The sequence below is a fragment of the Phoca vitulina genome, unplaced genomic scaffold (genome assembly GCF_004348235.1).
Source record: "Phoca vitulina isolate PV1807 unplaced genomic scaffold, GSC_HSeal_1.0 scaffold1, whole genome shotgun sequence".
NCBI classification, from domain to species: Eukaryota; Metazoa; Chordata; class Mammalia; order Carnivora; family Phocidae; genus Phoca; species Phoca vitulina.
This window is the reverse complement of record NW_022589704.1, coordinates 75230548-75257720: the sequence shown is the minus strand read 5'-3', so window position 1 is coordinate 75257720 and position 27173 is coordinate 75230548. Positions and strand designations below refer to the sequence as shown.

The window sequence follows — 27173 nt, the reverse complement described above, 5'->3', positions numbered from 1 at the left end:
ATGAGGGTAAGGAAACCCAAAAATGACAAACCAAGGTAAATACTGTTGGAGCCTGAAGCCCATTCAGTCCTCGCTTTCCCCTTCAATGCATACAACTCATGTGGCAAGCCTGCCACTTAATACTAAAGGAGCAAGTGATCCCGGCCATCAGAAGTATGCAAATGATGCATCTAGGAGGTGGCAAAGTGAAGCCACCTCCATCAGGAGAGTTACATCTAATGAATTCCATCATTTCCTTTCTAATATGCGCATCCAATAGGAAACAATCAATAATTGCCTGCTGAGGAGATCATCAAATCAAGTGAATTAGCTATACAATTGGAAAGGAGTAGATAAATAGGAAAGATTGCAAATGTAGAATGTATAGTATTTGAGATTTTGATTGAATTTGTTTTGGATTCATAGATCAAGTTGGGAATGATTGATATTTTACCAGTATTGAGTCTTCTAATCCATAAAAAAAGGAATATTTCCTATTCCTTTATGTCTGATTTGTTTCATCAGAGTTTTATAATTTTCCACCTATAGGTTTCATACATCTTGATTTTTAGTTTAATTCCATTGTGGTCTGAAAACATACTTTGTATGCTTTTTATTATTCTAAAATGTTTATGGTGCATTCTATGTCTTCGAAAGTGTATCCTGTGGAGTCTGCCATGTGAGCTTGAGAATAATGTGTATTTTGCTGTCATTAGGTGGATTATTCCATAAATGTCAATTAGATTAAGTTGATTCATAGGATTCTATATTCTACTGATTTCAGGTTCAGGTCATCTGTATCCTTACTGATTTTCTGCCTGCTAGATCTACCAGTTATTGAAAGAGAGGTGTTGAAATCTCTAATCATACATTTTAAACTAATCTAAGTATACTTTGAAATGATGCTATACCACTTCACATATAATATAGATAACTTTAATAGAGTATTACCAATTCCTCCATCATAAGCCTTATGACATTTCTTTCATTCATTTCACTTGTGTATATGCTATATCACCTTGTAACTTATTACTATTATTGCTTTAGACAAACAATTATTGGTCAATTGATTTTAAACAACTATGACAAGGTAATTCAGTAGAGATAGAATAGTCTTTCCAACAAGTGATGCTAAAATAATTGGTTACCCATATGCAGATATAGATATGGATATAGATGGTTATAAAAACTATATATATACCATATTTATGGTTATATAAATCATATATACATATATATGAACCTTAATCTAAGTACTTATTTATTTAAAATTAATTTGAAATGGATTGTAGAGCTATATGTAATAGATACAACTATTAAAATTATAGAAGAAAATATAGGAGAAATTTCAGTGACTTAGGGTAGGTAAAGATTGCTCAGGCAGGACAAAAATGAGCAGATCATAAAGGAAAAAGACATTGAGAAGTTGGACTCCATAAAAATTATAAATTCTGTTTTTTAAAAGAAAAAAAAGATACCACAAAGTGGTAGAAAACATTTGCAAAACATATAGTTTATAATGGATTTTATCCAGGATATATAAAGAACTCTCATAACTTACAGAGATAATAGACTACGCAAGTAGAACAAATGGACAAGAAATTTGACCAGACACTTCACCAAAGAAGATAATGAGATGCAGATATGCATATAAACAGATGCTCCACATCATAGCATTAGGGAAATGCAAATTAAATCCAAAATAAGAACACACATCTACTAGGACAGCTAAAGCCAAAAGGCTAAAAATACCAAGTTATGGCTAGAATGCAGAACAACTAGAAATCTTATTAATTGCTGGTAGAGATAAAAAGATACAGACACTTTGGAAAGCAGTTTGGCAATTTCTTATAAATTTAGTCATAGACTTACCTTATGCTTCACCAATCTAATTCTTTAATATTTAACCAAGAGAATGCATCCACACAAAGATCCCTGTACAAATGTTCAGAGATGCTTTATTTTTAACATGCAACAATTGGAAGCAATCAAATTCCCATTAACTGGCAAATGGATTAAACAAATTTGGGTACATATTTACTGAGAAATACTACTTAGTGAAAAGGGAACAAATTGATGCACAGAAGAACATGACTGAATCTCAAAAACATCATGCTAAGTGGAAGAAGCCAGACACACAAAAAAAACACAGAAAACTGAATGATGTGAGATTCTATTAATATGAAATTCTAGGGTAGAAAAAAATTATAGGAACATAAGACAGTTACAGTGATTATCAGGGGCTGGTATTATGAGGAGCAGATTGACTGCAGATGACCACAATGCAACTTACTGGTCTGGAAGTAGTCTATATTTTGATTTGGTGGCAATTATATGCTGTCAACATTTGTCAAAAATAATAAGGATGAATTTTATTGCATCGAAATTATATTAATATATATAACTTTAATGGAATATAACATCAAACAACCCAACTCTTAGCCAGATTATCATGAATTTTCACAGTAAAGACCTATATACTTTAGTTTCTATTGCCCTGTACAAATTTCCCTTTCAAGAAAAAATTACAAGGCATGCCAAAAAGCAGTATAAAACATAATGTGAAGCAACATAGTCATTATCAGAATCAGACTCAGATATTGTTCAGATGGTGGAAGTATCAGATGTTGAATTTAAAATAATTGTAATATGTTACAGACTCTAATAGAAAAGGTAGGAAACATGCAATACCAGATTGAAATGTTAGTAGAGATATGGAAACTATGAGAAAAAATTAAAAGGAAATATTAGAAATTAAAAACATAGCAATAAAAAGGAAGAATGCATTCAATGTGCTCATAGCAGATTTAACATAACCAAGGAGAAAAACAGCAAACTTGAACATAAGGTAATAGAAATTACCCACACTGAAATGCAAAGAGAAAAAAGATTGGAGAAGAAGACAAAACAAAACACAACACAACACCCAAGACTATGGGACAAAATAAAAAGTACATTTATGTAATTGGGATAACAGAAGGAAAAGAAAGGGAAAATGAACAGATAAAATAGTTGAAGACATAGTGATTTATTTCCTTAAATCACAGATCCCAGAAGCTCAGAAAACACAAATGGGATAAATATCAAAACCACACACCTAGGTAATTCATATTAAAATTGCAGAAAACTAAAGACAAATAGAAACCTTGAGGGCAGCCAGAGGGGAGGAACCTTACCTACAGAGGAAGGACAATAATTAGAACCAGCTGCTCATCAGAATCCATGCAAACGAGAAGAGAATGGAGTCAAATCACTAAAATATTAAAAAGAAAAAAAAAACACTACCAATGTGGAATTCTATATCGAATGAAGCTGTTCTTCAATAGTGAAAGAGACATAATCATTTTCCCAAACAAAAACTGTGGAGGGGCGCTTGGGTGGCTCAGTTGTTAAGCATCTGCCTTTGGCTCAGGTCATGATCCCAGGGTCCTGGGGTCGAGCCTCACATCGGGCTCCCTGCTCAGCAGAAGCCTGCTTCTCCCTCTCCCACTCCCCCTGCTTGTGTTCCCTCTCTCGCTGTGTCTCTCTCTGTCAAATAAATAAATAAAATCTTAAAAAAAAAAAACCTGAGGAAATTTATTGCTTGCAGACTGTACTATAAGAAATTCTGAAAGTTCTTTTAAAGGAGCTCAAGATAACATGACAAAAACTTGGATCTACATAAAGAAAGAAAGTGTATCAGAAAAGAAATGTGTATCAGTATTTGATATTGTTCTACAAGGAAAGATCTGTTGTTACAAGTAAGGACCATGAGAAATAGAGAGGACATCCATAGAAACTTCTGAGATAAAAAAAGATTAGAAATGGGACCATGATGAACTGACACACAGAGATACATGGGTCAGCATCTATAATGTCAATCTAGAGAAAGAATTTCTGCCATGTTAACATAAGGTGTATTTCTTTTTTTTTTTTTTTAAGATTTATTTATTTGAGAGAGAGAGAGTGAGCAAGCAGGGGGAGGGGCAGAGGGAGAGAATCCTTAAGCATACTCCATGCTGAGTGTGGAGCTCAATGCCGGTTTATCTCACAACCCATGAGATGATGACCTGAGCCAAAAAGCAAGAGTCAGAAATTTATGGGTTGAGCCACCCAGGGACCCCAAGGTGTGTTTCTATAAAGTCCTCTCTAGAATGGTGTAGGGGATCAAAAGTAACTCTTTGCCTGTTAATGCCCCTATAATGCCTCAGTATAGCCTCCTATCCAAACATTTGTCAGATGGAGATCAAGATAACAAAGACACCATATCATTTGTCTAAATATTTACAAGTTATAAATCTATAGAAAACTATTAAATAAAATACTTTTACCCTTAAAAAAACTATAATGAGAAATCACGACGTACCCATTTTTAGGACCAAATCAGAATGGATAATATTATCTAGTAGTGGCAAGGATGTGGAGCATCTCGATCTGTCACGCATTGCTGGTAGGAATGTGATTTAGAGGAAGGTTTGTAATTTCTTGTAAAATTGAAAATATACTTACCATACCATCCAGCAATTTCATTTCTAGATGTTTACTCAAGAAAAATGGCTACTGATATATAGATGAATCTTGATATACTGAGGGAAATAAGTGAGACACAAAAGGGTACATACTTTATCATTTTATTCATACAAATGCTATAAAAACAAATCTAGACTATAGTGACGGAAAACATATGAACAAGTCTGAGCAGTTGTGTGACTGGAAACAAACATGGGGACTTTGAAAATGATGGATATTCTGCTTTTTGATTGAAATGGTGGTTAAATGTATATACATTTGTCAAAAATTGAACTGCACACATGAGTGTATTATATTTAAATCATACATCATTAAAGTTAGTCTTGAAAAATATATCGTAACTATGAGGGCCAGTAATTAACCTTAAAATTAGTAACATATCTGGATTTCCTTCTCTTTCTCTCTCTCTTACTTGAAGATGGGCATAACTAGAATCTGCTTAATTATCTTAAGAGATACTTAATCATCCAGAGGAGGGCAATCTCATTTATATGCAAGATAAGTAAGCTATATATCTAATAATTATATGGGTGTGATAAAAAGAAAAAAAAAGACATATCCACCATTTTCAGGTTTCTAGCCAGGAGGAATATGCTCACAGCCTGGAACAATGGATCCAGAATAAGAACCAGGTACATTTGTCATTATGTATTAAATTGATTTACTTAATCTGATGCTGTAAAGTTTGTTCTTTTATATTTTGTTATAGGTCTGTGTCCAATGAACAATATGCAAATAAAGTCACTATCTAAAGATACTTTATATTTCCTGCAGAAATAATTATACAATTATTAGAATCATTTTGTCCAGAACAAAATATTTGGAAATGTAGGCTGCCTGTATTTTGTCACAACCCAGAAAAATCATGGTATTAGGGAGTAGTAAAAAATACACATTATTCTGTTAATACAATATATCTCTCACTTGTAGGGAAAATTCAATTATTTTTAACAGATATTAATTCTCTGAATTAGCATGAAGAATGATCAGTTCAGAATTAAAGAGGAAAATTTTAAATCAGTAACCATAAGATTAAGTTAAATTGATTAAGAACGGGAAAGACTACTGTGCTCTGAGACTTATTCAGTGGAATTTGATGTCTTTACATTGACTCTAAATATACAGCATAATTTCAGCTAGATCAGAGATTGTGAAGTGAGTTTTGAATTACTATGGAACAGATAATTAAAGTAACCACATTAAAAGAAATGCTACATAAACTTTTCTGGAGAGATTCTGGACAGATACAGATATGTGTGTGTATGTGTAAATAGCACAAAATCTGAGCTTATGCTGCCTGGGTTTGATCAGGGCTTCACTCATTAACTGGGCAAGCATGGAAGTTATTTAAGCTTTCCGTATTTTTGTGTTTCCCCTTCCATAGAATCGGGATGATGATAAATAATGTCCACCCCATATACTTGTTATGCAGATTAAATGAGTTAATATATATAACACGTTTAGAACAGTGCCTAACAAATGAGCACAATTTAAGTATTACCTGTTTTTTTGTTTGTTTACTTTTTTTATTGGACATTAGCACAAGTGTTCAGTGAAAACTTTCTAGTGGTACTAATATGAATGAATAACATAGAAGGAAGTGGAAACTGTTGGTGGGTGGAGCAGAACTAGGGAATGTATATTATAAGACCTAAGAAGCACTAGAGTAGGAGTTTTCTTCTCTATTTTTCACTGATTTTAAATATTACCAACCTTGAAAAATGAAATCTGCATGAAGTAGATAATTTGCAGGTAGGAAAAAAGTCTACAAAATGCCTTGATGAGTCATTGGCATCTGACAGAATGAAGAGAAGATGGCAATAATTTACATTAGCTGAGGAAAAAAATGGGAGGAAATGGAAAAACTCTAAGGAGAACAAATTTTTGTTGATCAGGGAATTCCTTAGTTGTATTCTATGAGGAATGCATCACACTGAACCTTACACAGTTAAACTTGACAAAGTTTGGTTTCATCTTCCTCACTTCCTTTTTGCTATTCTATATGGTTAAAAGATGACTAATATGAATGGAGTTTCCTGAAATGATTACCGTGAAAACTAAACTTTTAATTCTGCCTTGGACCTCCATGTATAGCTTGCTTTAAAGTCTTAGGAACATCTTTTTATATGAGCAGAATGACTTTACATAATGGTCCCAGATGCTTTGTTACAAGAGAGATAATGTACCTTCTTCAACATCTTAAGCTGAGTATCCTTGATTATTTTTCAGTGAGTGAACAAATGATGTCAGTTGATAGGCAAGGGAATAGCAAATTGCTACTATCATGTGATTCTGTTTAGTTTGGTGTGATACTTAATATGAAAAGGAACTTTACTGCATTACTCTACCTTTTCTATTCTCCCAACAATCTGTTTTTCCTGAGACAAATACTTTTACTCTTTAAATTGTCATAAACTATTGGTAAGTTCATGGATGATTTGCACGACTGACTTGCACACTAAACTCTATTTTGTAAATAGCTAATGCAAAGAGAGATACTCTGGCTCTAAGCACTTCTCTATTCAAAACACTTTTGTGCATTCAGGGAAAACACCTAAATTTCCAATCTTGAGATATTGTGAGCCTATAATTTGAGAAGATACACAGGGGGGTGGGTTTTGATGAATGCAAGTCAATATGGCCATGCATGTACCTGTCAATCTTTTCACCCAATAGGTCTCTCATTGGAGAGTTCATGAAATAGGACAGTACATAGGAAAAATGGGGCCAGAGTGAAGAAGTAGAGCTGGAAGGAAACAAATTCTAATGCGTAGTGAAATGTTTTTGCTATGCTGCAATGGAAGATGAACTAACATATGATCAATAAGCAATCTGAAAGGTCACTTCTAAAAGAACACTCATCTTATAGCTGTGCTTAAAAAAAAACAACTGATTTTGAAATCACTGGAGTATTTTTACCTCGCTGTGCTGTAAAATAAGAAAGAAAATAATTCAAATTGGTTCAGTGATGCAGAAGAGTAAATATAAAGTAACTGTGAAAATATAACAATATAATGATAGATATTAAATTAGTTGTCCCTTCCTAGTAGCATGAATAAAGAGCTATTAACCATGAATTGCCTATTGGGTGACAAAAACCCTAACATAAAGAGATTTTAAAGCTGTTTCCTAAAGTGACTACTACTACTTATTCCTATAGAAAGCCGTATCTATTGCCAGAGTAAACTGCTTTTTTCTTCAGGTTAAAATAAATTAAAAAATAATTCCTCAAAAGGTTCATAGTTACCTTGAAAATCAAGTTTGAGTGTATAATCACCATAAATAAATTTTAACCAGTCGTGATAGGTTTTAAGTAGTACAGGATTTAAATTATCAATGCATACATAATGAAAATTAAACAGTTTCATATGTAGTTATGAAAAGGTGAAGATCATCAAATATGAAAGAAAAAAGTAGTATCAATAAAGATATTTTAAATATTACCACAAAAAATCTCTCTATATTTATAAGTGTATGTGTGTGTTTATGTAATTTTTGTATAAATATAAGCATATATATGTGTATGTACATACATATACATACTTACTATATAGTCAGGTAGAATGTTGAGGATTTTAAGAGGAAACTCTAAAAAAGGAAGAAGGAAGAGGTTATTGCTTATCCTCAGTCTTGAAAGACTGTTATTTTATATTGGTTCACTAATTTAACCTGTAGCTTGTCTAGGTGAGTAAGTACCCACAATATGCCTTTAACCTTGTGATGTAACCAAAAAAAAACAAAACAAAACAAAACAAATAAAACAAGGTTTAGATAATAAAAGCCAGGGTATATTTGACAATATTTCATGTAGTTCTGATGAGTTTTAAGAAAGATTATTTTCATTTAAACATGTACCTTATTGATGTTTGAGCATCTTGATTTTTATGACATTTAAATTTTAGATTTATCATATATCTTCAGCACAGACAGTAAATGCTTATTAAATGAGTATTGACTTAGGTCTTGGGTGTTTTGAATGGTTGAGTTTCTGGGATATTTGGATGCTTTAAAAGGGCAAAGGTATATGTATATGATAGATTTCTGAAATTTTAATGACATATTTACATTATTCAGCTAGCACATTCAGTTCAATTTTTTGACTGTTATACAAAGTCATCATAGCACATTATTAGTATTCTTATTGCTTTTGCTATTAACTATCAGAAAATGCCCAGAGGCAGTAGAAAATTAAAAACTCAGTATAAGTTAATGCTAAGCGATAAGATTTGTAACAACTGTGAATAAATACTAAGATCAGCAGCTGGTTTATACAGATGGCCAATAAAATGTTGGAATGCCCAAAATATAAACATAAGGGGTGATGGTAGGAGGCAGGTAGTTATTAGATCTGTGATGGCTGGGGTTAGCTTTTAGTTTGGGTAGAACATTGGTCTTTTTTTTTCTTCCAGTGAAATTTTCTGTATGAAAAAATAATTATCAAAATGTTACATTTCACATGATGGTGCCCCTTGTAGCAAATTTACATCATTTTATTTTGATGGCCTGAAATTATTGCTGGAGCTTCTGAAAAGGATTTGATTTAAAGATCAAGTAACCAATTAGGTAATAGGAAATCTGAGTCCATTACTGGACAGCTAAATTGAAGAAGTGATAAAATTTCATTTTTATAAGTTTACTGATGAAATATGCAAACTTTCTTTTGGGATTATATCTGATCATTCAGAAATGTAAACTTTACAAACCTTCATTAACCTCATGATGTTTTTAGTATCCTAGAAACTGGTAGTATTTTAACCTGACTTGAAGGAATACATTCTGATTAATATTTAGAATAAATCAAGCAAATTGTACTTTCATGATTCCACTCTATGTGTCCCACCATTCTAAACTTCCTTTTCCAGTTTTTGTATTCTGCCCAGCCCCACTGTACCACTCCACATCAGAATACACACATATACAGTGCCTTAACATACCTAATTCCATGAAATGTGACAATGTTATTATCACAAAAGGCAAGAAAGCACATCTACTACTTGAACCTAATCCATATTTTTTGCCCTAAGAAATCCTATCCATTAACTTTCTCTTTTTCTTGATAATATGCCATTTAGGATAATCAGTGAGAAGGTCAACCCCATGCTCAGCATCGAGAGGTGAATACCAAAATGAAATAGTATCTGTATAACATTCAACCAACCAACAATGTCAACAAACAACTATTTTTGACAGCAAAATGTCTTGAGACAAGAAGAAATGCATGTTATGATTGATTTATTGACAGTGATTTCCAGAATGTACTATATGCACCCCAAGGATGCATAAGATACTTTATTGGGGTGGAAAAAGAATATATTAGAATTGCTCTTTATTTTTTACCCTACTTTAAATTTTCTATTTTTGGTTTGCTATAATACCTCTGTTAATCATCAACAAATAATCATAATATATTACAGATATGTAGTCATATATTTTTTAATTGGTTGAAGAATATGACCCCCAAAAATGTTGAAGACTTTTAAGAAAGCATATTAGGGAGTTAAATTGAAAAGTAGAATTGAATACAGAAAAAATGATGGGTTAAGTGCTTGTTAGAGCGGTTTAACTGTAAACTTTATCATGTAAGTAGGGTATCCACTACAGCTCTCACATACCTTTCTAAAAATTTTTATCAGCAGGAAACACATGGCACACTTCAGGCAAGTAGCCAAGGAAAGTATAATACAAGAACTATTCACACGGGAGTCAACAGAGTTTAGATAAAGCAACAAGGAATGGTTGGTTGTACTCTGGGCTAGTAATCAGGGGTTAAGTCATCACTACTTCTAGACCTTAAAGGAAAGGGAGGAAGCAATTATATGAACTCATAAAAAATACCTTTTTGCAGAGGGCCACCTGACAGAGACTGTGGGGACAGGTGATGGGCACTACCCAAGGAGGAACCAAGGGAGCAGATATCTTGACTTTATTTATTTTTTGCCACCCTCCAAACTCTTACTGGTTCCTTCCATTGGCCAGATCCAATCTGACGCCAGGGAAGGAAGTACACAAATGTGGTCCATACAGGTCAGCCTCCTCAGGAATAGTTTGAGAAAGAGAATGGAGTGTGGATCTGCAGGAACAAATTGAAAATTTCCTGCATTGCGTTCCTCTTTATTCTCAGCATCTTTTCTTTTCCTGATGAAGAATATGTGTCTCAATACAAGGGATACATGAATCCCATTGCCTACCACAGCCTCATGAATTAATGTCATTTTAGTCATATTCCCAAACAAAATCTAAAATATTAGCAAAGCTCAATACTCTTTATATAAGATAATCTAGAAAAAAGGTGGGGAAAGAAATTCTTAATTAACATAAAATATAGCTGCCAGAGTCCCATGATTTATGTAACTTCTCATGAGACCTTAAATGACAATTATATATTCTTTTAGCTACATCCACTCAGTGTGTATTCTAAGCTCTGTGAGTGACTGGGCTGTAGTATTCTTTACCTGGTTATATGATCCTGTGGTATGAGCCTTTGATTGCTTCTGCCTTGATTGCATTGCTTCATTATTCTGTTACCCGGCCTTTTACAGAAGTGAGGCAATCTAGAGAAACCTCTCTAGGTTCCAGAAATAGTTCTTCTTGCTTCCATTGTGTGGCAGCAATCTGATTTCCTATTGTTAAATAACATCAATCACCTCAACCATTATTGTTGTCCCTTTCTTTGCCACTAAGTTTAACAGCCTGAGGAGCTTATGATGGCCAGAGGGCATACTCGGCTTCCAATTTAACAAAGATTGTGTTGTCTAGTGGAAGCATTTCTTCTTTGGAAACTAGTGCACTTCTACCTTTTTGCTGAAAGAGGCCACTCTCTTAAGGAATTAAGATTCCTTAATTTCTGGACCCCAGTACATTCTGTCTGTAGGAGAGATGACATCAAGCATTGGATATTGGTGTAAGGTCTATAACATCCAGTGGGACATAATCCCAAATCCACAAGATTTTGTCTCCCAAAAGATGCTATAGCCTTTAGCAGATTATTCCATTCTATCAAATCTGCTGCTTCTAGATGTTGAGACTGTGGATTTTTTTGGGTGAGCCCATGGACATATTTCTTTTGATACAAATTACTTCCCCTTGTCTGAGGTAAGATTATGTCAAAATCCAAGGAAAATAAGGATTTTGTAAGCCTACAGGTTGTGGTGTTGACAGAATTGTGACCAGAGAAGATGGATTCCAGATATGTCTCTTCCTGCAAGAAAACATATTTCCCCATAGTGATAAAAGGAGTCCAGTAGAATCAACCTCATTCCAGTTAGTCAAGAATGTGTCCTATGAATGGCTTTGTGTTGTCTTCTGCTATCAGCAAGCTGGTTGGCCATAACCATATCAACTATGGTGAGAAGTTCATGTTGTCAAACGTAGGCATAGTCTTCCCTTGTGTTATCCTGGCCTACTAGTATCTTTCCCATTGAGCCAACACCTGGATTAACTGAAAAGAGAGACTAACAGCTGTAGGACAGATAATTTTGTACATCTGATTATTGAGAGGTTCCTCTGCAGTGGAACCCTTATCTGGAAGATTAAATGGAACACGAATATCCATATTTTATGCTCTTTTTAAGGGGACCACTTGTATACTTCATCAGAACTTCTTGTCATCAACTTTTAAATCCCTCCTTACCAGTGGCCCAAACTGTCAGCTGCTGCTCAAAGATTAGCATAGATCCCTACCTCAAGCTATCTTTACCTTTATGCTGGGTGGGGGGTAAGGAGGTGGACGAAGTGGGTATATTTTTGCAAACTTGATGAATCATACGTGTGATGATATATCAAATACTGAGAGTGTATCATTGTGTATCTTAGGAACAGTTTATACTGAATGTTGGGCTGTGTAAGGGGCTTCTTTAAAATGACCATTGTTGGGGTGCCTGGGTGGCTCAGTTGGTTAAGCTTCTGACTCTGGCTCAGGTCATGTGTGCGGGGCCCGCACTAAACGGGGAGTCTTGCTTCTCCTTCTCCCCCTCTGCCCCTCCCTCCACTCCTTTGAACTCTCTCTCTCAAATAAATAAATAAAATCCTAAAATAAAATAAACGAAATGGCCATTGTTCCACTTGAAATGTGCCTTTACAAAGGGCTTCCCAAAGCAGCTGACAGCCCCAATTGGTGCTTTTGTTAACAAAGAATTCTTTTTTTTTTTTTTTGGCAGTGTAGGCAGAGGTAGGGGGATGGGATTTCCTACTTAAAGCTCAAACTAAGGCTATTACTAGCGCCATTGCAAGATGAGGGCCTTTTAAATACTTTTAATGAGGAAGCTCATTCTTAATGTAGAAGGAAATAATTTCATATTTCGGCATTATTTTATTACCTCAGTGAACACTTTAAATGCTGGGCCAATTATTTCCAGGAAACATTTATGACTGTAACATGTGCCAAACAACCTCTTACTGTATGTAAGAATAGCACTGGCTTAATAAATGTGTGGAATATTTTGTAAGGATGATGTGGGAAAAAAAAAAGTAAAACATTTTATACTAATATAAGAATTTGCTTTTTCCTAAAAAGAAACCAAGAACTTTGCTACTTGTCCTTGCTCAGCTAACTGTTTTCCTTAGCTGTAAATTGTAGTGAAGCTCCTGGAAAGAATTTACCTGCTGGAAAAAATCATAATTCCTTATGGGTGATCTACCTGCTTTTCATCTTATGTACATTGAGAGGGTTTCCTTCCTTCAGGAACTCCACACAACTCTGATCCCTCTGTTCTCATGCCCCCAGCATCTACTGCCTTTACTTTGTACCTGTCTCTGTCATAGCAAGTTGTGTCTGTCTTCACTGAAGCCAGATTTCTGATTAATATGTGGCTGAAATCACCTTATGAGGTGATGAACTGATTTAGAAAACACAGATAATGCCAAGGAAGGAATGTAAAACTCCTCTAATCTAATGAACCACTGCTAATCTTTGCTGGTGACATGTGCATATACATTATGGAACTTAATTTCTTATAGAAATGGGCTTATTTTGTAACATTATTTCATGATCCCTGTTTCTCATTTGATTATAATATGAACATCTTCCATATCATTACAAACTTTTGTATAGGAAATTTGTAATTACTGCAGAGTTTTCATTGTATTTAACACAGTTTATAGTATTTACTGTGTGTGCATATACGTATATACAGAGAGAGAGAGAATATACATTTATTTTCACCTGCATGTACAAACACATAATACTACTTTAATCATCTATGTAGGTAAAACTTTGGACATATCATATCTATCCTTCCTTAGAATATATTTTTTTAAAAAGAATTCTTGAGTCATAGTTTATAAGCTGTGTTTCATTGTCTTGTATGGAACATTGAAGGAAGATGTGATATGGGCATCCACGTAGTACTTACGTGCATTGGCATATAATATTCATTCATTCATTCATTCATTCATTCATTTATTTTGTTTCCAGCTTTATTGTGGTGTAATTGACAAATAAAAATTGTATAGATTTATGGTGTACAATGTGGATTTTGATATATGTGGATATTTTGTAATGATTACCACAATGAAACTAATTAGCATACTTATCACCTCACATTGTTTTTTTTTTTCTTATGGTGAGAACATTGGTGATCTACTCTCTTAGCAAATTTCAAGTATACAAAATAGTATTTTTTTAAGGTTGTTATTTAAATTCTAGTTAATAAACTAGAGGTTTTTCATTTTTTTAAATACCACAATGGATACCTTTATATATCTCTGAGATGGGGAAAACCTCTATTTTAATTCCTCTGTCTCATCAGTCTTTCCATAGAACTAGAATGCCTGAAAATTTTCTTTTATCTTTTTCAACTTGTTCACTGATTGAATGAACAGTACCAGGCACTGGGTTGAGGCAGAATGCATTGGTGAGTCTTCATAGACTAAAGGGGAAAGAATGAGGTGCATTAGTAAAAATAATGCTATTGGGGATAATAGGTCCAAAATCCCAACAGTTTAGCAAAATAGAGTTGTTTTTCTTTCATGTAAATTATGCAATGTGTATACCTTATTAGTCAGTGACTCTCCTCCAAGTAGTGATTCACACACCCGTGTTACTATTTTTTTGTTTTGGCCCTGGAGAGGGAGAGAGAGGATCTTAAGCAGGCTCCACACCTAGCATGGAGCCTGATGCAGGGCTTGATCTCACAACCCTGAGATCATGACCTAAGCTGAAATCCAGACTTGGATATTTAACCAACTGAGCCACCCAGGTGCCCTCCCACCCCTTGCTGTTTTCAACATGGCTTCCAGAGTTGCTGTATTGAGGGAAAGAGCATGGAATATCACTAGGCCTGGGTTTGGCTCATATCATTTCTATCCTCAGTTACAAGACACATTTAACTACAGGGGAGGCTGGGAAATGTTGTATGGCTGTGTGTCCAGGTAGGAGAGAAAATGGGCTCAAGAGACTCTCTGCCATAACACGTAAACAGATAGTGGTAATTTAGTGGTAATTTATAATCCTATAAAAAGGATAATGGAGTAAAGTTAAAGAGCTATAAAATCATGGAGGAGAGAACAATTACCTTTCCTTAAAGTTGAAATTGGTGAACAGGGACTATTTTAGTCATCAGAGGTAGAAGATACTTCCTAGCCAAAGGAATATATGGAAAGTCAGAGATGATAAAAAAAAAATAATTCCTATATAGCATGGTTACTATATAATTTCTTCATTAAATTTCTGCCACTTTTTCAAAATAAATTTTCAGACAAATTTTTAAGGATGGATGTATAATGAAGTATATTAATTGAATCATGATTTATAATAGAAATTACTGAAACAACGTAAGTGTTCAGTGACAAAGGATTGGTTAAATAAATCATGGTATAGCCAAGCTCTGGCATACTTTGCGGCCAATAGAAAGTAGGTGTGGATTCACATATTTATTTAGAAAGAGTCCCAAAATTGCTTTTTAAATGATAAAAATAAACATTAATAATAATGATCATGCTAAATGAAATGATAAAATTCAGTGTGTATGAATGATTTTATTTTACATACATAAGTATGTTTCTGCCAAGCAGTAGTTTCAATGACTGTTCACTTTCTTTTTCATTGTGCCTGCCTACCCCCAACTCTGTCTCTTTCTCATCTTTATCTCTATTATCTTTCTTTCTTCTTTTCTTTTAAATGCGCATGTATTATTTTTATTTGTCATAAAAATGATATACTTTTTGGGATACCTGGTTGGCTCAGTCATTAAGCGTCTGCCTTTGGCTCAGGTCATGATCCCAGGGTCCTGGGATTGAGCCTCACATCGGGCTCCCTGCTCAGCGGGGAGCCTGCTTCTCCCTCTCCCACTCCCCCGGCTTGTGTTCCCTCCCTCACTGTGTCTCTCTATCAGATAAATAAATAAAATCTTTAAAAAAATAGTAATAATATACTTTTTATTTAAAAATAAATGAAAGTTTGGCAGTCAGTGTCCCCCTGGTTCTGCAGATGATCTCTCACTTAGCTAGCTGGTAAAAATACTATCTTATTAATACCTAATGGGAGGCCCTCCTGGGAAACAGTAGTTAATGTCTGCTGGACTTCATCCAGTCAGGGCTTGCTATTTACAACTTTCTTGCCACATAAAAATCTAGTTACTGAAATGTAATGGACAAAAATCAGAACACCACATATGGCTAGGAAAAAATGAAAAAAAAATGTTATTGCCAGATGTGTCAGATTTATAAAAGTTGTATATAGTTATTTTTCAAAGAGATAGTAAGTGAATTGCTGTTTATTTATGCATTAAATACAATGAATTTGATTATTTAATATATATTAAGCTATATGTTGTAGTATCAGTTATTGTTTCTAACAGAAATAGGCCTAAGTGAGTAAATATAAAGTTCCTTGTTCCTAAATAAGAATTATCCTTGACAAATTCAGGGTCTTTAGATTGGCAAAAGAGCATGGCCTAGGGAACCCTGAGGGGAGGCAAAATGGTTTGGATCGTGGAAGTGTGTCCCAGTGATGCTTTGATTTCCTCATCTCTGACTCCACCACAAACACATTTATGATTGGCAAGACAAAAAGCACTATCTTACAGAAACTGATTTATTAGCAATGGAGTATGAATATTCAAAGATGAGAGAGACTGAAAGTCGGGGTTTTAAATTTATTACAGTTGACAAATTAGAAATGATAAAAGTGAGAGAATAGCTGTAGTGTTACCGAAAAGAAAGCTTTTAAAGGCAAATATACAGAAATTAACAATTGAGTAAATTTGAGAATGGAAATACAATTTGAAGTAATTTCCTGGAGGGCATAGCACCTGGAATAACATTAGGTTTTGGTTCAATATTATGCTTTTACCAACATACATCATATATTACTGTGTTCTTTAACAGAATAAAGTTATTTCTTTAAAATCAACTTAATGGGCACCTGGGTGTCTCAGTCATTTAACTGTCCAGCTCTTGATTTTGGTTCAGATCATGATCTCTGGGTCCTGGGATTGAGCCCCACGATGGGCTCTGCACTCAGCATGGAGTCTGCTTGGGATTCTCAATTTCCCTCTCTTTCTGCTCTTCCCACCACTCATGCTCTCTCTCTGTCTCTCTCTGAAATAAATAAATAAAATCTTAAAAAATATATATGTATATGGGGTGCCTGGGTGGCTCAGTCGTTAAGCGTCTGCCTTTGGCTTAGGTCATGATCCCAGGGTCCTGGGATCGAGCCCTGTATCGGGCTCCCTGCTCGGCACGAAGCCTGCTTCTCCTTCTCCCACTCCCCCTGCTTGTGTTCCCTCTCTCGCTGTGTCTCTCTCTGTCAAATAAATAAATAAAATCTTAAAAATATATATATATCTATATATATGAAATAAAGGAAAATAAACTTGAAGTTTTCTTACTCAGGTTTTTTTCCTAGATATAGATTGTCTTAACTCTGTTTTTTCAAATAAATAATGCTCATTGTTAATGGGACATTTCTGCAATTGAAAAAAAAATGTTCATAATGCAATCTATATAACCAATAATGAAATTAATATATAGTGTTCCTTTGATAGATTAATCGATTGGTTTGTTTATAGTCATATTTTTATATTTTAGTAGTATCCTCTTTATCAATAGGAATTCTAAGATTAAAGTGAATCTCCTCAAAATCTTTGCAGTATGTACTATGTTAAAAAAATGAAATATATATATATACACATACACACACATATGTAATGATTCTGCTTTTATATTTCTACAAGCTTTACAATGTCATTTTGAGTGAAGCTAATTATTATTTTTTAATGATTTCACCACATAATTAGGAAGAAAATAACTTAGAGCACAGCGTATTATTTTTGCAGTTCAAACTAGCTTTGGAATTGGGACTTTCCATTTGTTTTCAAGTTAATAATAATGGAATCATAATATAGATTTTGTTGCCTTTCGTATTACATTTGCCTGTTAGAGCAGAAAAGTTGAATCAATACTTTAATGATGATTCTTTTTTTTAAAGTTTGGCTGTGGGGGAGCATGATTTTTTTTGGATGTAGGTGGTTTTTTTTTTTTTTTTTTTTAGCTATGTAGAAGAGAGAAATCAATAGGTTAGAAAAAAAAATAGGAGTTGCTTTTTAAACAAAATGCAAATCAGAGATAAGCCACATACCCAATCACTTAATCTTCCCCATTTACTATTTCTATTAATTGAAGAAAAAATCTAACAAGTATTTTCTAGCAAGGTGCATTCTTCCAGGTAAGACCCAGAAAAAGAAAAAGGCTAGTTCCACATTGTAATTAGCGTTCTTTTTCATTTTTGCTTGAACAAGGTGAAAAACACCAATAGGTCTGCTTATGCAAAAGAAAAAAAAACATTCTAGAAAATGTCAAATATGCATTCATTAGAGGCTATTATAGAAAAAATATTTAACTTTAGGGAAGAGATACTTAACCTGATACACATTAAGTTGTTATCTGTTCTCCACTAAGAAAATGAGAACAATAAAGGAGAATGATTACAGGTGCTTGCTAACTGGTTCTAGGTATAAGGATACTGTTTATGACAATTTTGTTTTTATTGATGATAATTCTGTAACATGATCACACTTACTACCACTGACATGTCATCCTTAGAATGCTAAGCAAAGCAAATGGCTGCACCTTTGAATATGCTGCAAAAACCAAATACTTTTGTGGGCAACCTGATCTTCATGCCCTAAGATGTAGCTGAGTGTCGTGTCTTTTCCACATAGAATAAATGTCATCCCTGTCTGCTTCCTAGATGTTGACTCTGGTGCATTTTTCTGCAATGTCATATACTTTTGTTGGAGTGTATAGAGGGAATTTTAAAAAACCTGTAAATGGTGAATTGCTTTCTTAATTTCTAAAAATTCTTAACCTCAAATTCTTTAATCACTTTTTTATTTTCTGAAGAATTTTTTAAATTTTATTTAAGAAAATTATTTTGAACAGCTATTCATTTAATGCTATTTTCTTAGTTTTTCCCTTGAGCTCTATGCTCTTTTTTTAAAATAGCAAGTATGTAAGTATATATATATGCATTTATTTTTATCATGTTACTTTTTAAAAAATCTTTCTTCTCTCTTCCCATAACTGCCATCATTTTACGAGAAAAAGTCAACTTTAAATGGTGTATTCCTGTTCTTTTGTCAGTTACCCTGCCCAAGGGCTGTGACCTCAATACCTATCCAAGTCCAGCATCTCACCAAGAGCACAAATTCACTGAAAGCCAACTCCACCAACTTCATCTGAGTTTAGGGATAATAAGAATACTAACTCCCAAAGTAAAATACTGCTGTTAGAATTTTATTTCTTAAATTGACTAAAATGTGCTTTTTCATAAAATTCCTGCCATCATTACTATTTTTGCTTCATAAAGTGAATGAGGCTCTTTATAAACTTTCTTTAGATGACAGCTTTTTAAATAGTTTGGGGTTGGATACACATAATTTTTTCATTTAAAATTTTCCTAATTCTTACTCTTTTTCTGTGTATCAGAGGATTTCCGGGCTCATTACCTTCTTTGTACCCGTATCTGAAGGTCCTTAGAGATGCTTATTCTCTTTTATAGTCTGACTCATGCCATTCCAAAGTCAGGATAACCTTTCAAAGAGAATAATCACCTGAGTGATCCAATTGTTTATTAGTACTAGTAATATCAGGCTAGATGTTCTCTAACTATAAACATCAAGGCAGACAAAAGTTTGCTTATTATGTTCTAGTTTCAAGCCTATTCTATTATTTTGGAATTCGTGTTTTTATGAAATGTTATAATTTACAAATTATTTTCACAGGCTTTATATCCTTTATAAATTTTATAATTTTAAGGTAATTTGGGTCCAAGTATTTGCCCTTAAAAGTAATGTGGGAAGCTAATTTCAGTAAGATTAATGTGTTAGGAAATAAAATAGCAACACATTGGAAGAGTCAAGACCAGACCACATTCCTTTCATTTTAACTTAATTTAACATCATTATGGAGAGTAAATTAAGGGCCCATTAGGATTGACTGGAATTTTTTTTTTATTATATATTAACAAACACACACACACACACACATACACATACACATACACACATTGAAACATGTATTTTGGAGCAAGAGAGGACATTAGTGTTGCAATAACTTGCAGGGAAAGGACCAGAACCTTAGCCTGTATATGGGATCCTGAGTTCTCTTAATAAATAGTCAAGCCCAGAATATTGTTGTTAAGCTCCAGTTATGGAGCACATAGTGTCCAAATTCAACTTGACATTTGAAATTATATGTCACAACTATGAAAGTTCTTTTATTTTTTGAAAATGCTTTGACAGAGGAATCAAATTGCAATTGAAATGGGTTATCAACCTTGCTTGCTTTTATAAAGATGCAGTGGGAGTAGATATGTGAAATATCAAAACATTTAATTGGATGTGAAAATAAATTTATCTTGGTATATTTTCAAAAGTTCTCTTTTATTTTGCACAATTTTGTCTACCTAGTGCCCAAGTTCATCCCTTTTCTAATAATTTTATATTAAAAAATATGACAGAAGTTTTAAGTTTTGGTACTTTGTATTGCTTATCAAGTCTAAATGATTAGTCAAATCATATAATATGTCTAGACTTAAAAGACAACATGCAGCATTGAGATAATGAATTAAAATAGGTTGTTTCATTAGTGTAGTATATGGTTTGTAAGTAAGCAATAAGGACTTGATGATTAAATTATTAGGCCAGTATATAAATAATAGACTTCAGACTCTAATCTAACACGTGAGTTTATTTATTCAGTTCATTATCTGTGTGTTTGTATGTGTGTGTGTACCTGCGTGTGTCTTACAGCTGTTATTTCAAGAAACCAAGAAGGGCCAGGAGAAATGGGAAAGGCTGTGCTGATTCCTAAAGATGACCAGGAGAAAATGAAAGAACTGTTTAAAATCAATCAGTTTAACCTTATGGCCAGTGATTTGATTGCCCTTAACAGAAGTCTACCGGATGTGAGATTAGAAGGGTGAGTTTACATGCATTTTATAATCTTTTATATTGGTAATCTCTATATCTCACAGTATCTCAGAACTTCTGGATCTCTGTGGTTCTGAATACCGATGCCACAGCAGGGATGTGCCGTGCATGCATATGATGAGAAATATGAACTATTTTCTTCTCTGGCAGAGCAAAATAGTTTACTTGCAAAGACATTGCAGAATATACAAGCCTAACAGGTTTCTCTTCGTGAGATGTTTTTGTGTGTGTGTGTTTTGCTTTATCTTGCCAAATACAAAATAAACATGCTTTCTGTTAGGTTATATGCTTGCCTGCATAGAAAGCTCTTATACTTTGTATTAAAAAACTATATGCTTTGCTTCCAGTGTAAAAATGGCCAAATGCCTGTATGATTCTTTGACCCTTTAAACCTTATTTATTATGGATTCCAGTGATTTATGCTACTATTTATAATTAGAATGCTCAGTTATCAGCCAAGGAAGAAATATTCACTTGGAAATAGTAATACTGCATGCAAAATGATGTTGAAAAATTCAACTTGTTTGTGATTAACTGTAAGCCATGCTCTAGATAGCTGAACATATTTTAAATGGGTGTAATAAAAATCAGAATATTTAGTGGCAGTATTGTCATCCTAGTAATATAAAGCAAACTCTTGGCGCTTAGAAAAGATATGTCCTGAGACTTTAGAAAATCGCCAAGTTTACAAATATGCTTCAGACCCCACCTCTATGTAAATAGAAGTTATTCTTTTAGACATGTAATGGCTTTTTCCATATAGAACAAAATCACAGTTAATACAAATAACGTCTGCCACCTATAAGGGGTTATATTACATTAGTAGAATAGTGATGTTAACATCATATGAACTAAATCTGATTTTTTTTTTTTCCTTTCTAAATTACTTCAAATAAGACCAAAATAGAGTAACCAAATCTTGTTGAAATGGTGGGGCTTGATTGTCAGGTTTATGTGATAGCTAAGTAACTGGTTTTGTACACCCTTGTATGCTTTTGAAATGTTTCTCTCTCAAAAACAAAAAAAAAGAAAAACCACAAATAACTACATATTATGGACGTTTCTGGTGTCTAGCAAAAGACTAAAACATTGAATATTACATTTATGCATTCCAAAGACCTATATCATTTTATAGGTAGTTTTGTCCATATTTGTATGTTTATACATAGACACATTTAAGATATACAATAAGCATATTCTTCTAAGTAATTTTGAACATTTTAGATGCTGTTTATACCATTATAATAATGCATTTCTTCCTTTGTTTTATATACCATGTTGTGATAAAATGGATAAATGTGATACCTATTCAGGAAAAACATATAAACACTATTTCAAATTTTTAAGAAATCTTCACTTTCAACTCTAAGAACATAAATTTTATGTGAGATCTGGGACAATTAAGGTAAAACTGCTTTAGTACGGAACCATCACTTTAAAAAAAGAAGGAAAATCTTTATTGAGCATCGTTTAAAATATTTGTGGCCAATGCATTTCTTCTTTTAAGAATCACTTAGTAAATTAAGTACTTGAGTAATTAAGCTTTAAAATACAGAATAGTTCAGCATTTTAAAATGGAGAATTCAAATGGATTACTATAAAAATTACACAAAATGCAATATTTACTGTTTGTTTTTATTTTGTGTGTGTATGAGTTTGACACATCTTTATTACAAGAATTTCTAAACACTACATGCCTTTCTTTTAAGTTGAAGTATAATTGATGTATAAGATAATATTCATTTCAGGGTACAACATAATGATTTGATATTTGCATATACTGTGAAATGATCACCACAATAAGTCTAGTTACCATCTATCAGCATGCAAAATAACAAAATTTTTTTCTCATGATGAGAACTTTTAAGATTTACTCCTTCAGCACCTATCAAATATGCAACACAATATTATTGACTGTAGTAATCACGCTGTACATTGTATCCCCATGACTTATTTATTTTATAACTGGAAATTTGTACCTCTTGACCTCATTCACCCGTTTCTCCCAGCCCCCAAACTTCCTCCCCTCTGGCAGCCACCAATCTGTTCTCTGTATCAGTTTTGTTTATTCATTTGTTTTGTTTTTTAGATTCCATCTATAGGTGAAATCATACAGTATTTGTCTTTTTCTGTCTGACTTATTTTACTTAGCATAATACCATCAAGGTCCGTGCATGTTATTGCAAATGGCAAGATTTCATTCATATTTATGGCTGAGTATTCCATTGTATATATACCACTTCTTTATTCATTTATCCATTGATGGAAACAGGGTATTTCCATATCTTGGCTATTGTAAATAATGTTGCAGTGAACATAAGGGTGCTATGTGACTTCAAATGTGTGTTTCTGTCTTCTTTGGATAAATACCCAGAAGAGGAATTTTTGTATCATATGGTAGTCCTATCCTTAATATTTTAAGGAACCTCCATACTGTTTTCCATAATGGCTGCACCAATTTACATTCTCACCAGCAGTGTATGAGAGTCTTTTCTCTACATTTTTGCCAACACTGATTTCTTGTCTTTTTGATATTAGCCATTCTGACAGTTGTGATATCTCATTGAGGTTTTGATTTCCATTGCTTGATGATTAGTGATAATGAGCATACTTTCATGTGCCTGTTGGCCGTCTGTATATCATCTTTGGAAAAATGTCTGTACAGATCCTCTGCCCATTTTTTAATTGGATTGTTTGTATTATTGTTATTGAGTTGTATGAATTCTTTGCATATTTTGGATATTAAGCCCTTATCATATATGTGATTTTCAAATACCTTCTTCCATTTGGTAGGTGGCCCTTTCATTTTGTTTCCAGTTTTCTTTGCAGTGCAGGGAGTTTTTAGATTGATGCAGTCCCATTTGTTTATTTTTGCTTTTCTTGTTTTTGACTTTGGAATCAGATCCAAGAAATCATCACCAAGATAGATGTCAAAGAGCTGACTGTGTCTGTTTTCTTCTGGGAGTTTTATGGTTTCAAGTCTTAACATTCACATCTTTAACCTATTTTGAGTTACTTTTTGGGTATGGTGTAAGATAGTGGTCTAATTTTATTCTGTTGCTTGTGTCTGTCCAGTTTTTCTAACAGCATTTATTAAGATACTGTCTTTTCCCCATTGTATGTTCTTGCCTCCTTTTTCACAAATTTATTGATCATTTATGCATGGGTTTATTTGGGGGCTCTCAATTCTGTTCCATTGATCTATGGGTCTGTTTTTATGCCAATACCATACTGTTTGGTTACTGAAACTTTGTAATATACTTTGAAATCAGGGAGCATGATGCCTCCAGCTTATTTCTTCTTTCCAGATACTGCTTTACCTTTTTGGGATCCTCTGTGGTTCCATACAAATTTTGGGGTTGTTTGTTCTATTTCTGTGAAAAAAGCCATTGTAATTTTGAAAAGAGATTGCATTAAATCTGTAGATTACTTTGAGTAATATGGGCAAAGCAACAGCTTTCCACCTATGAGTATGATGTTAGCTTTGGGCTTGTCATATATAACCTTTAGTATGTTGAGGTATATTCCCTCTATTACCCATTTTGTTGAACATTTTTATTTTAAGTGGATGTTGAACTTTGTCAAATGCTTTTTTCTACATCTATTGAGATGATCATGCGATTTTTTATCCCTTATTTTGTTAATATGGTGTGTCACATTGATTGATTTGCAGATGTTGAACCATCCTTTCATCCCAGGAATAAATCACACTTAATCATTATGCAAGGTCTTTTTAATATTGAATTAGATTTGCAAATAACTGTTGAAGATTTTGCATTTATGCACATCAGGGGTGTTGGCCTATAATTTTCGTTTCTGTGGTGTTCTTTTCTGGCTTTGGTATTAGGGTACTGCCAGCCTTGTAAAATGAATTTGTAGTATTCATTCCTCTTCAATTTTTTTGGAAGAGTTTGAGAAGGGTGTGTATTAAATTTCTGAATGTTTGGTAGAATTCCCCAGTGAAGCCATCTGGTGCTGGACTTTGGTTTGTTGGGAAGTTTTTGATTATTAATTCAATCTCCTTACTAGTAATTGGTCTATTCAGATTTTCTCTTTCCTCATGATTTAGGAAGGTTATATGTTTTAGGAATTTATCCATCTTTTCTAGGCTGTCCAATTTGGTGGTGTATAATTGTTCATAGTAGTCTCTTTTGATTCCTTGTATTTTTCTAGTTTCAGTTGTAACTTGTGCTCTTTCATTTCTGATTTATTTATTTGGGTCCTCTCTTTTTTTTTTCCCCTTGATGAGTCTAGTGAAAGGTTTATCAATTTTGTTACCCTTTTACCAGCTCCTTCATTGATATTTTCTATTGCCTTTTAGTTTTTATTTCATTTGTTTCTGCTCTGATTTTTGTTTCTTTCTTTGTACTGTGTGCTTTGTTTGTTCTTCCTTTTTTAGTTCTGTTAAGTGTACAACTAGATTGAGATTTTTCACTTATTGACATAAGTCTATATCACTGTGAACTTCCTTCTTAGAACTACTTTTGCTCCATCTCATAGATTTTGGTGTGTTGTATTTCCATTTCCATTCTCAAGGGTTTTTTGTTGGTTTGCTTCTTTGTTTGTTTTAGTTCCCTTTTGATTTCTTCATTGACACATTAGTTTTTCAGTACCATGTTGTTTAGTCTCCACATATATTTTTTTTAATTTTCTAGTCTTCTTCTTGTAATTTATTTACACTTTCATACTATTGTGGTTGGAAAAGATGCTTGATATAATTTCAGTCTTCTTAAATATACTTAGACTCATTCTGTGGTTTAACATATGATCTATCCTGGAGAGTGTTCCGTATGCACCTGAGAAGAATGTGTATTTTGCTGTTTTGGGTGGAATGTTCTGTATTTATAGAGTCCATTTGGTCTAATGTATTGTTTAAGGCTGATGTTTCCTTATTGATTTTCTGTCTGGACAATCTATCCACTGATGTAAGTGAGGTTTTAAAAACCCTACTCTTACTATACTGCTGTTGTTAATTTCTCCCTTTAGGTCTGTTAATATGTGCTATTTAAATTTAGGTGCTCTTATATTGGATGTATTGGGTGTATAGGTATTTATAAATGTTATATCTTCTTGCTGGATTGATCCTTTATCATTATGTAATGCCCTTCTTTGTCTTATTACAGTCTTTGTTTTAAAATCTAATTTGATAAAAGTAATAGTGACTGCAGTTTCCTTTTGGTTTGCGTTTGCATGAAACATCTTTTTCCATCCCTTCACTTTCAATCTGTGTATGTTCTTACATCTGAAGTGAGTTTCTTGTAGGCATCATACAGGTGGGTCTTACTTGTTTCTTTGTTTATTTTAATCCATTCAGCCAGTCTTTGTTTTTTCCATTGGAGAATTTAGTCCATTTATGTTTAATTATTTTTTTATTATGTATGTTAATCACCATACATTATATCATTATTTTTTGATGTAGTGTTCCATGATTCACTGACTATAACACCCAGTTCTCCATGCAGAACATGCCCTCTTTAATACCCATCACCAGGCTAACCTATCCCTCCAACCCTCTCCACTCCACAACCCTCAGTTTGTTTCTCAGAGTCCATAGTCTCTCATGGTTCATCTCCACCTCCAATTTCCCCCCTTCATTCTTCCCCTCCTGCTATCTTCTTCTTCTTCTTCTTTTTTTTTTTTTTTTTAACATATAATGTATTATTTGTTTCAGAGGTACAGGCCTGTGATTCAACAGTCGTTCACAATTCACAGCGCTCACCATAGCACATACTCTCCCCAATGTCTATCACCCAGCCACCCCATCCCTCCCACCCCCCACCACTCGAGCAACCCTCAGTTTGTTTCCTGAGATTAAGAATTCCTCATATCAGTGAGGTCAGATGATACATGTCTTTCTCTGATTGACTTATTTCGCTCAGGATAATACCCTCCAGTTCCATCCATGTCGTTGCAAATGGCAAGATTTCATTCCTTTTGATGGCTGCATAATATTCCATTGTATATATATACCACTTCTTCTTTATCCGTTCATCTGTCGATGGACATCTGTACATGCACCTGATGTTTATAGCAGCAATGTCCACAATATTTAAAGTAATTATTGATAGCTATGCACTATTTGCCATTTTGTTAATTGTTTTCTGACTCTCATGTAGTTTTGTACTTACTGTTTCGTTTTTCTTCTTTTTCTCTCTTCTTTTGTTGTTTGATGACTCTCTTTAATGTTATGCTTAGATTCTTTTCTCATTATCTTTTGTGTATCTTCTACAGGTTTTTGCTTTGAGGTTGGTTACC

The 27173-nt window shown here is 33.7% G+C and overlaps 1 protein-coding gene across 4 annotated transcripts in view; it reads left to right on the top strand.

Annotated features, from left to right (window-relative positions):
• GALNT13 (polypeptide N-acetylgalactosaminyltransferase 13) overlaps window positions 1–27173 on the top strand; it is a 781779-nt gene that overhangs the window by 453184 nt on the left and 301422 nt on the right. For all 4 annotated transcript variants that reach the window (XM_032410271.1, XM_032410279.1, XM_032410287.1 and 1 more), the window contains one exon: window positions 20739–20907. In XM_032410271.1, coding sequence (XP_032266162.1) covers window positions 20739–20907 — 169 coding nt within the window. The remainder of the gene's footprint in view (window positions 1–20738; window positions 20908–27173) is intronic.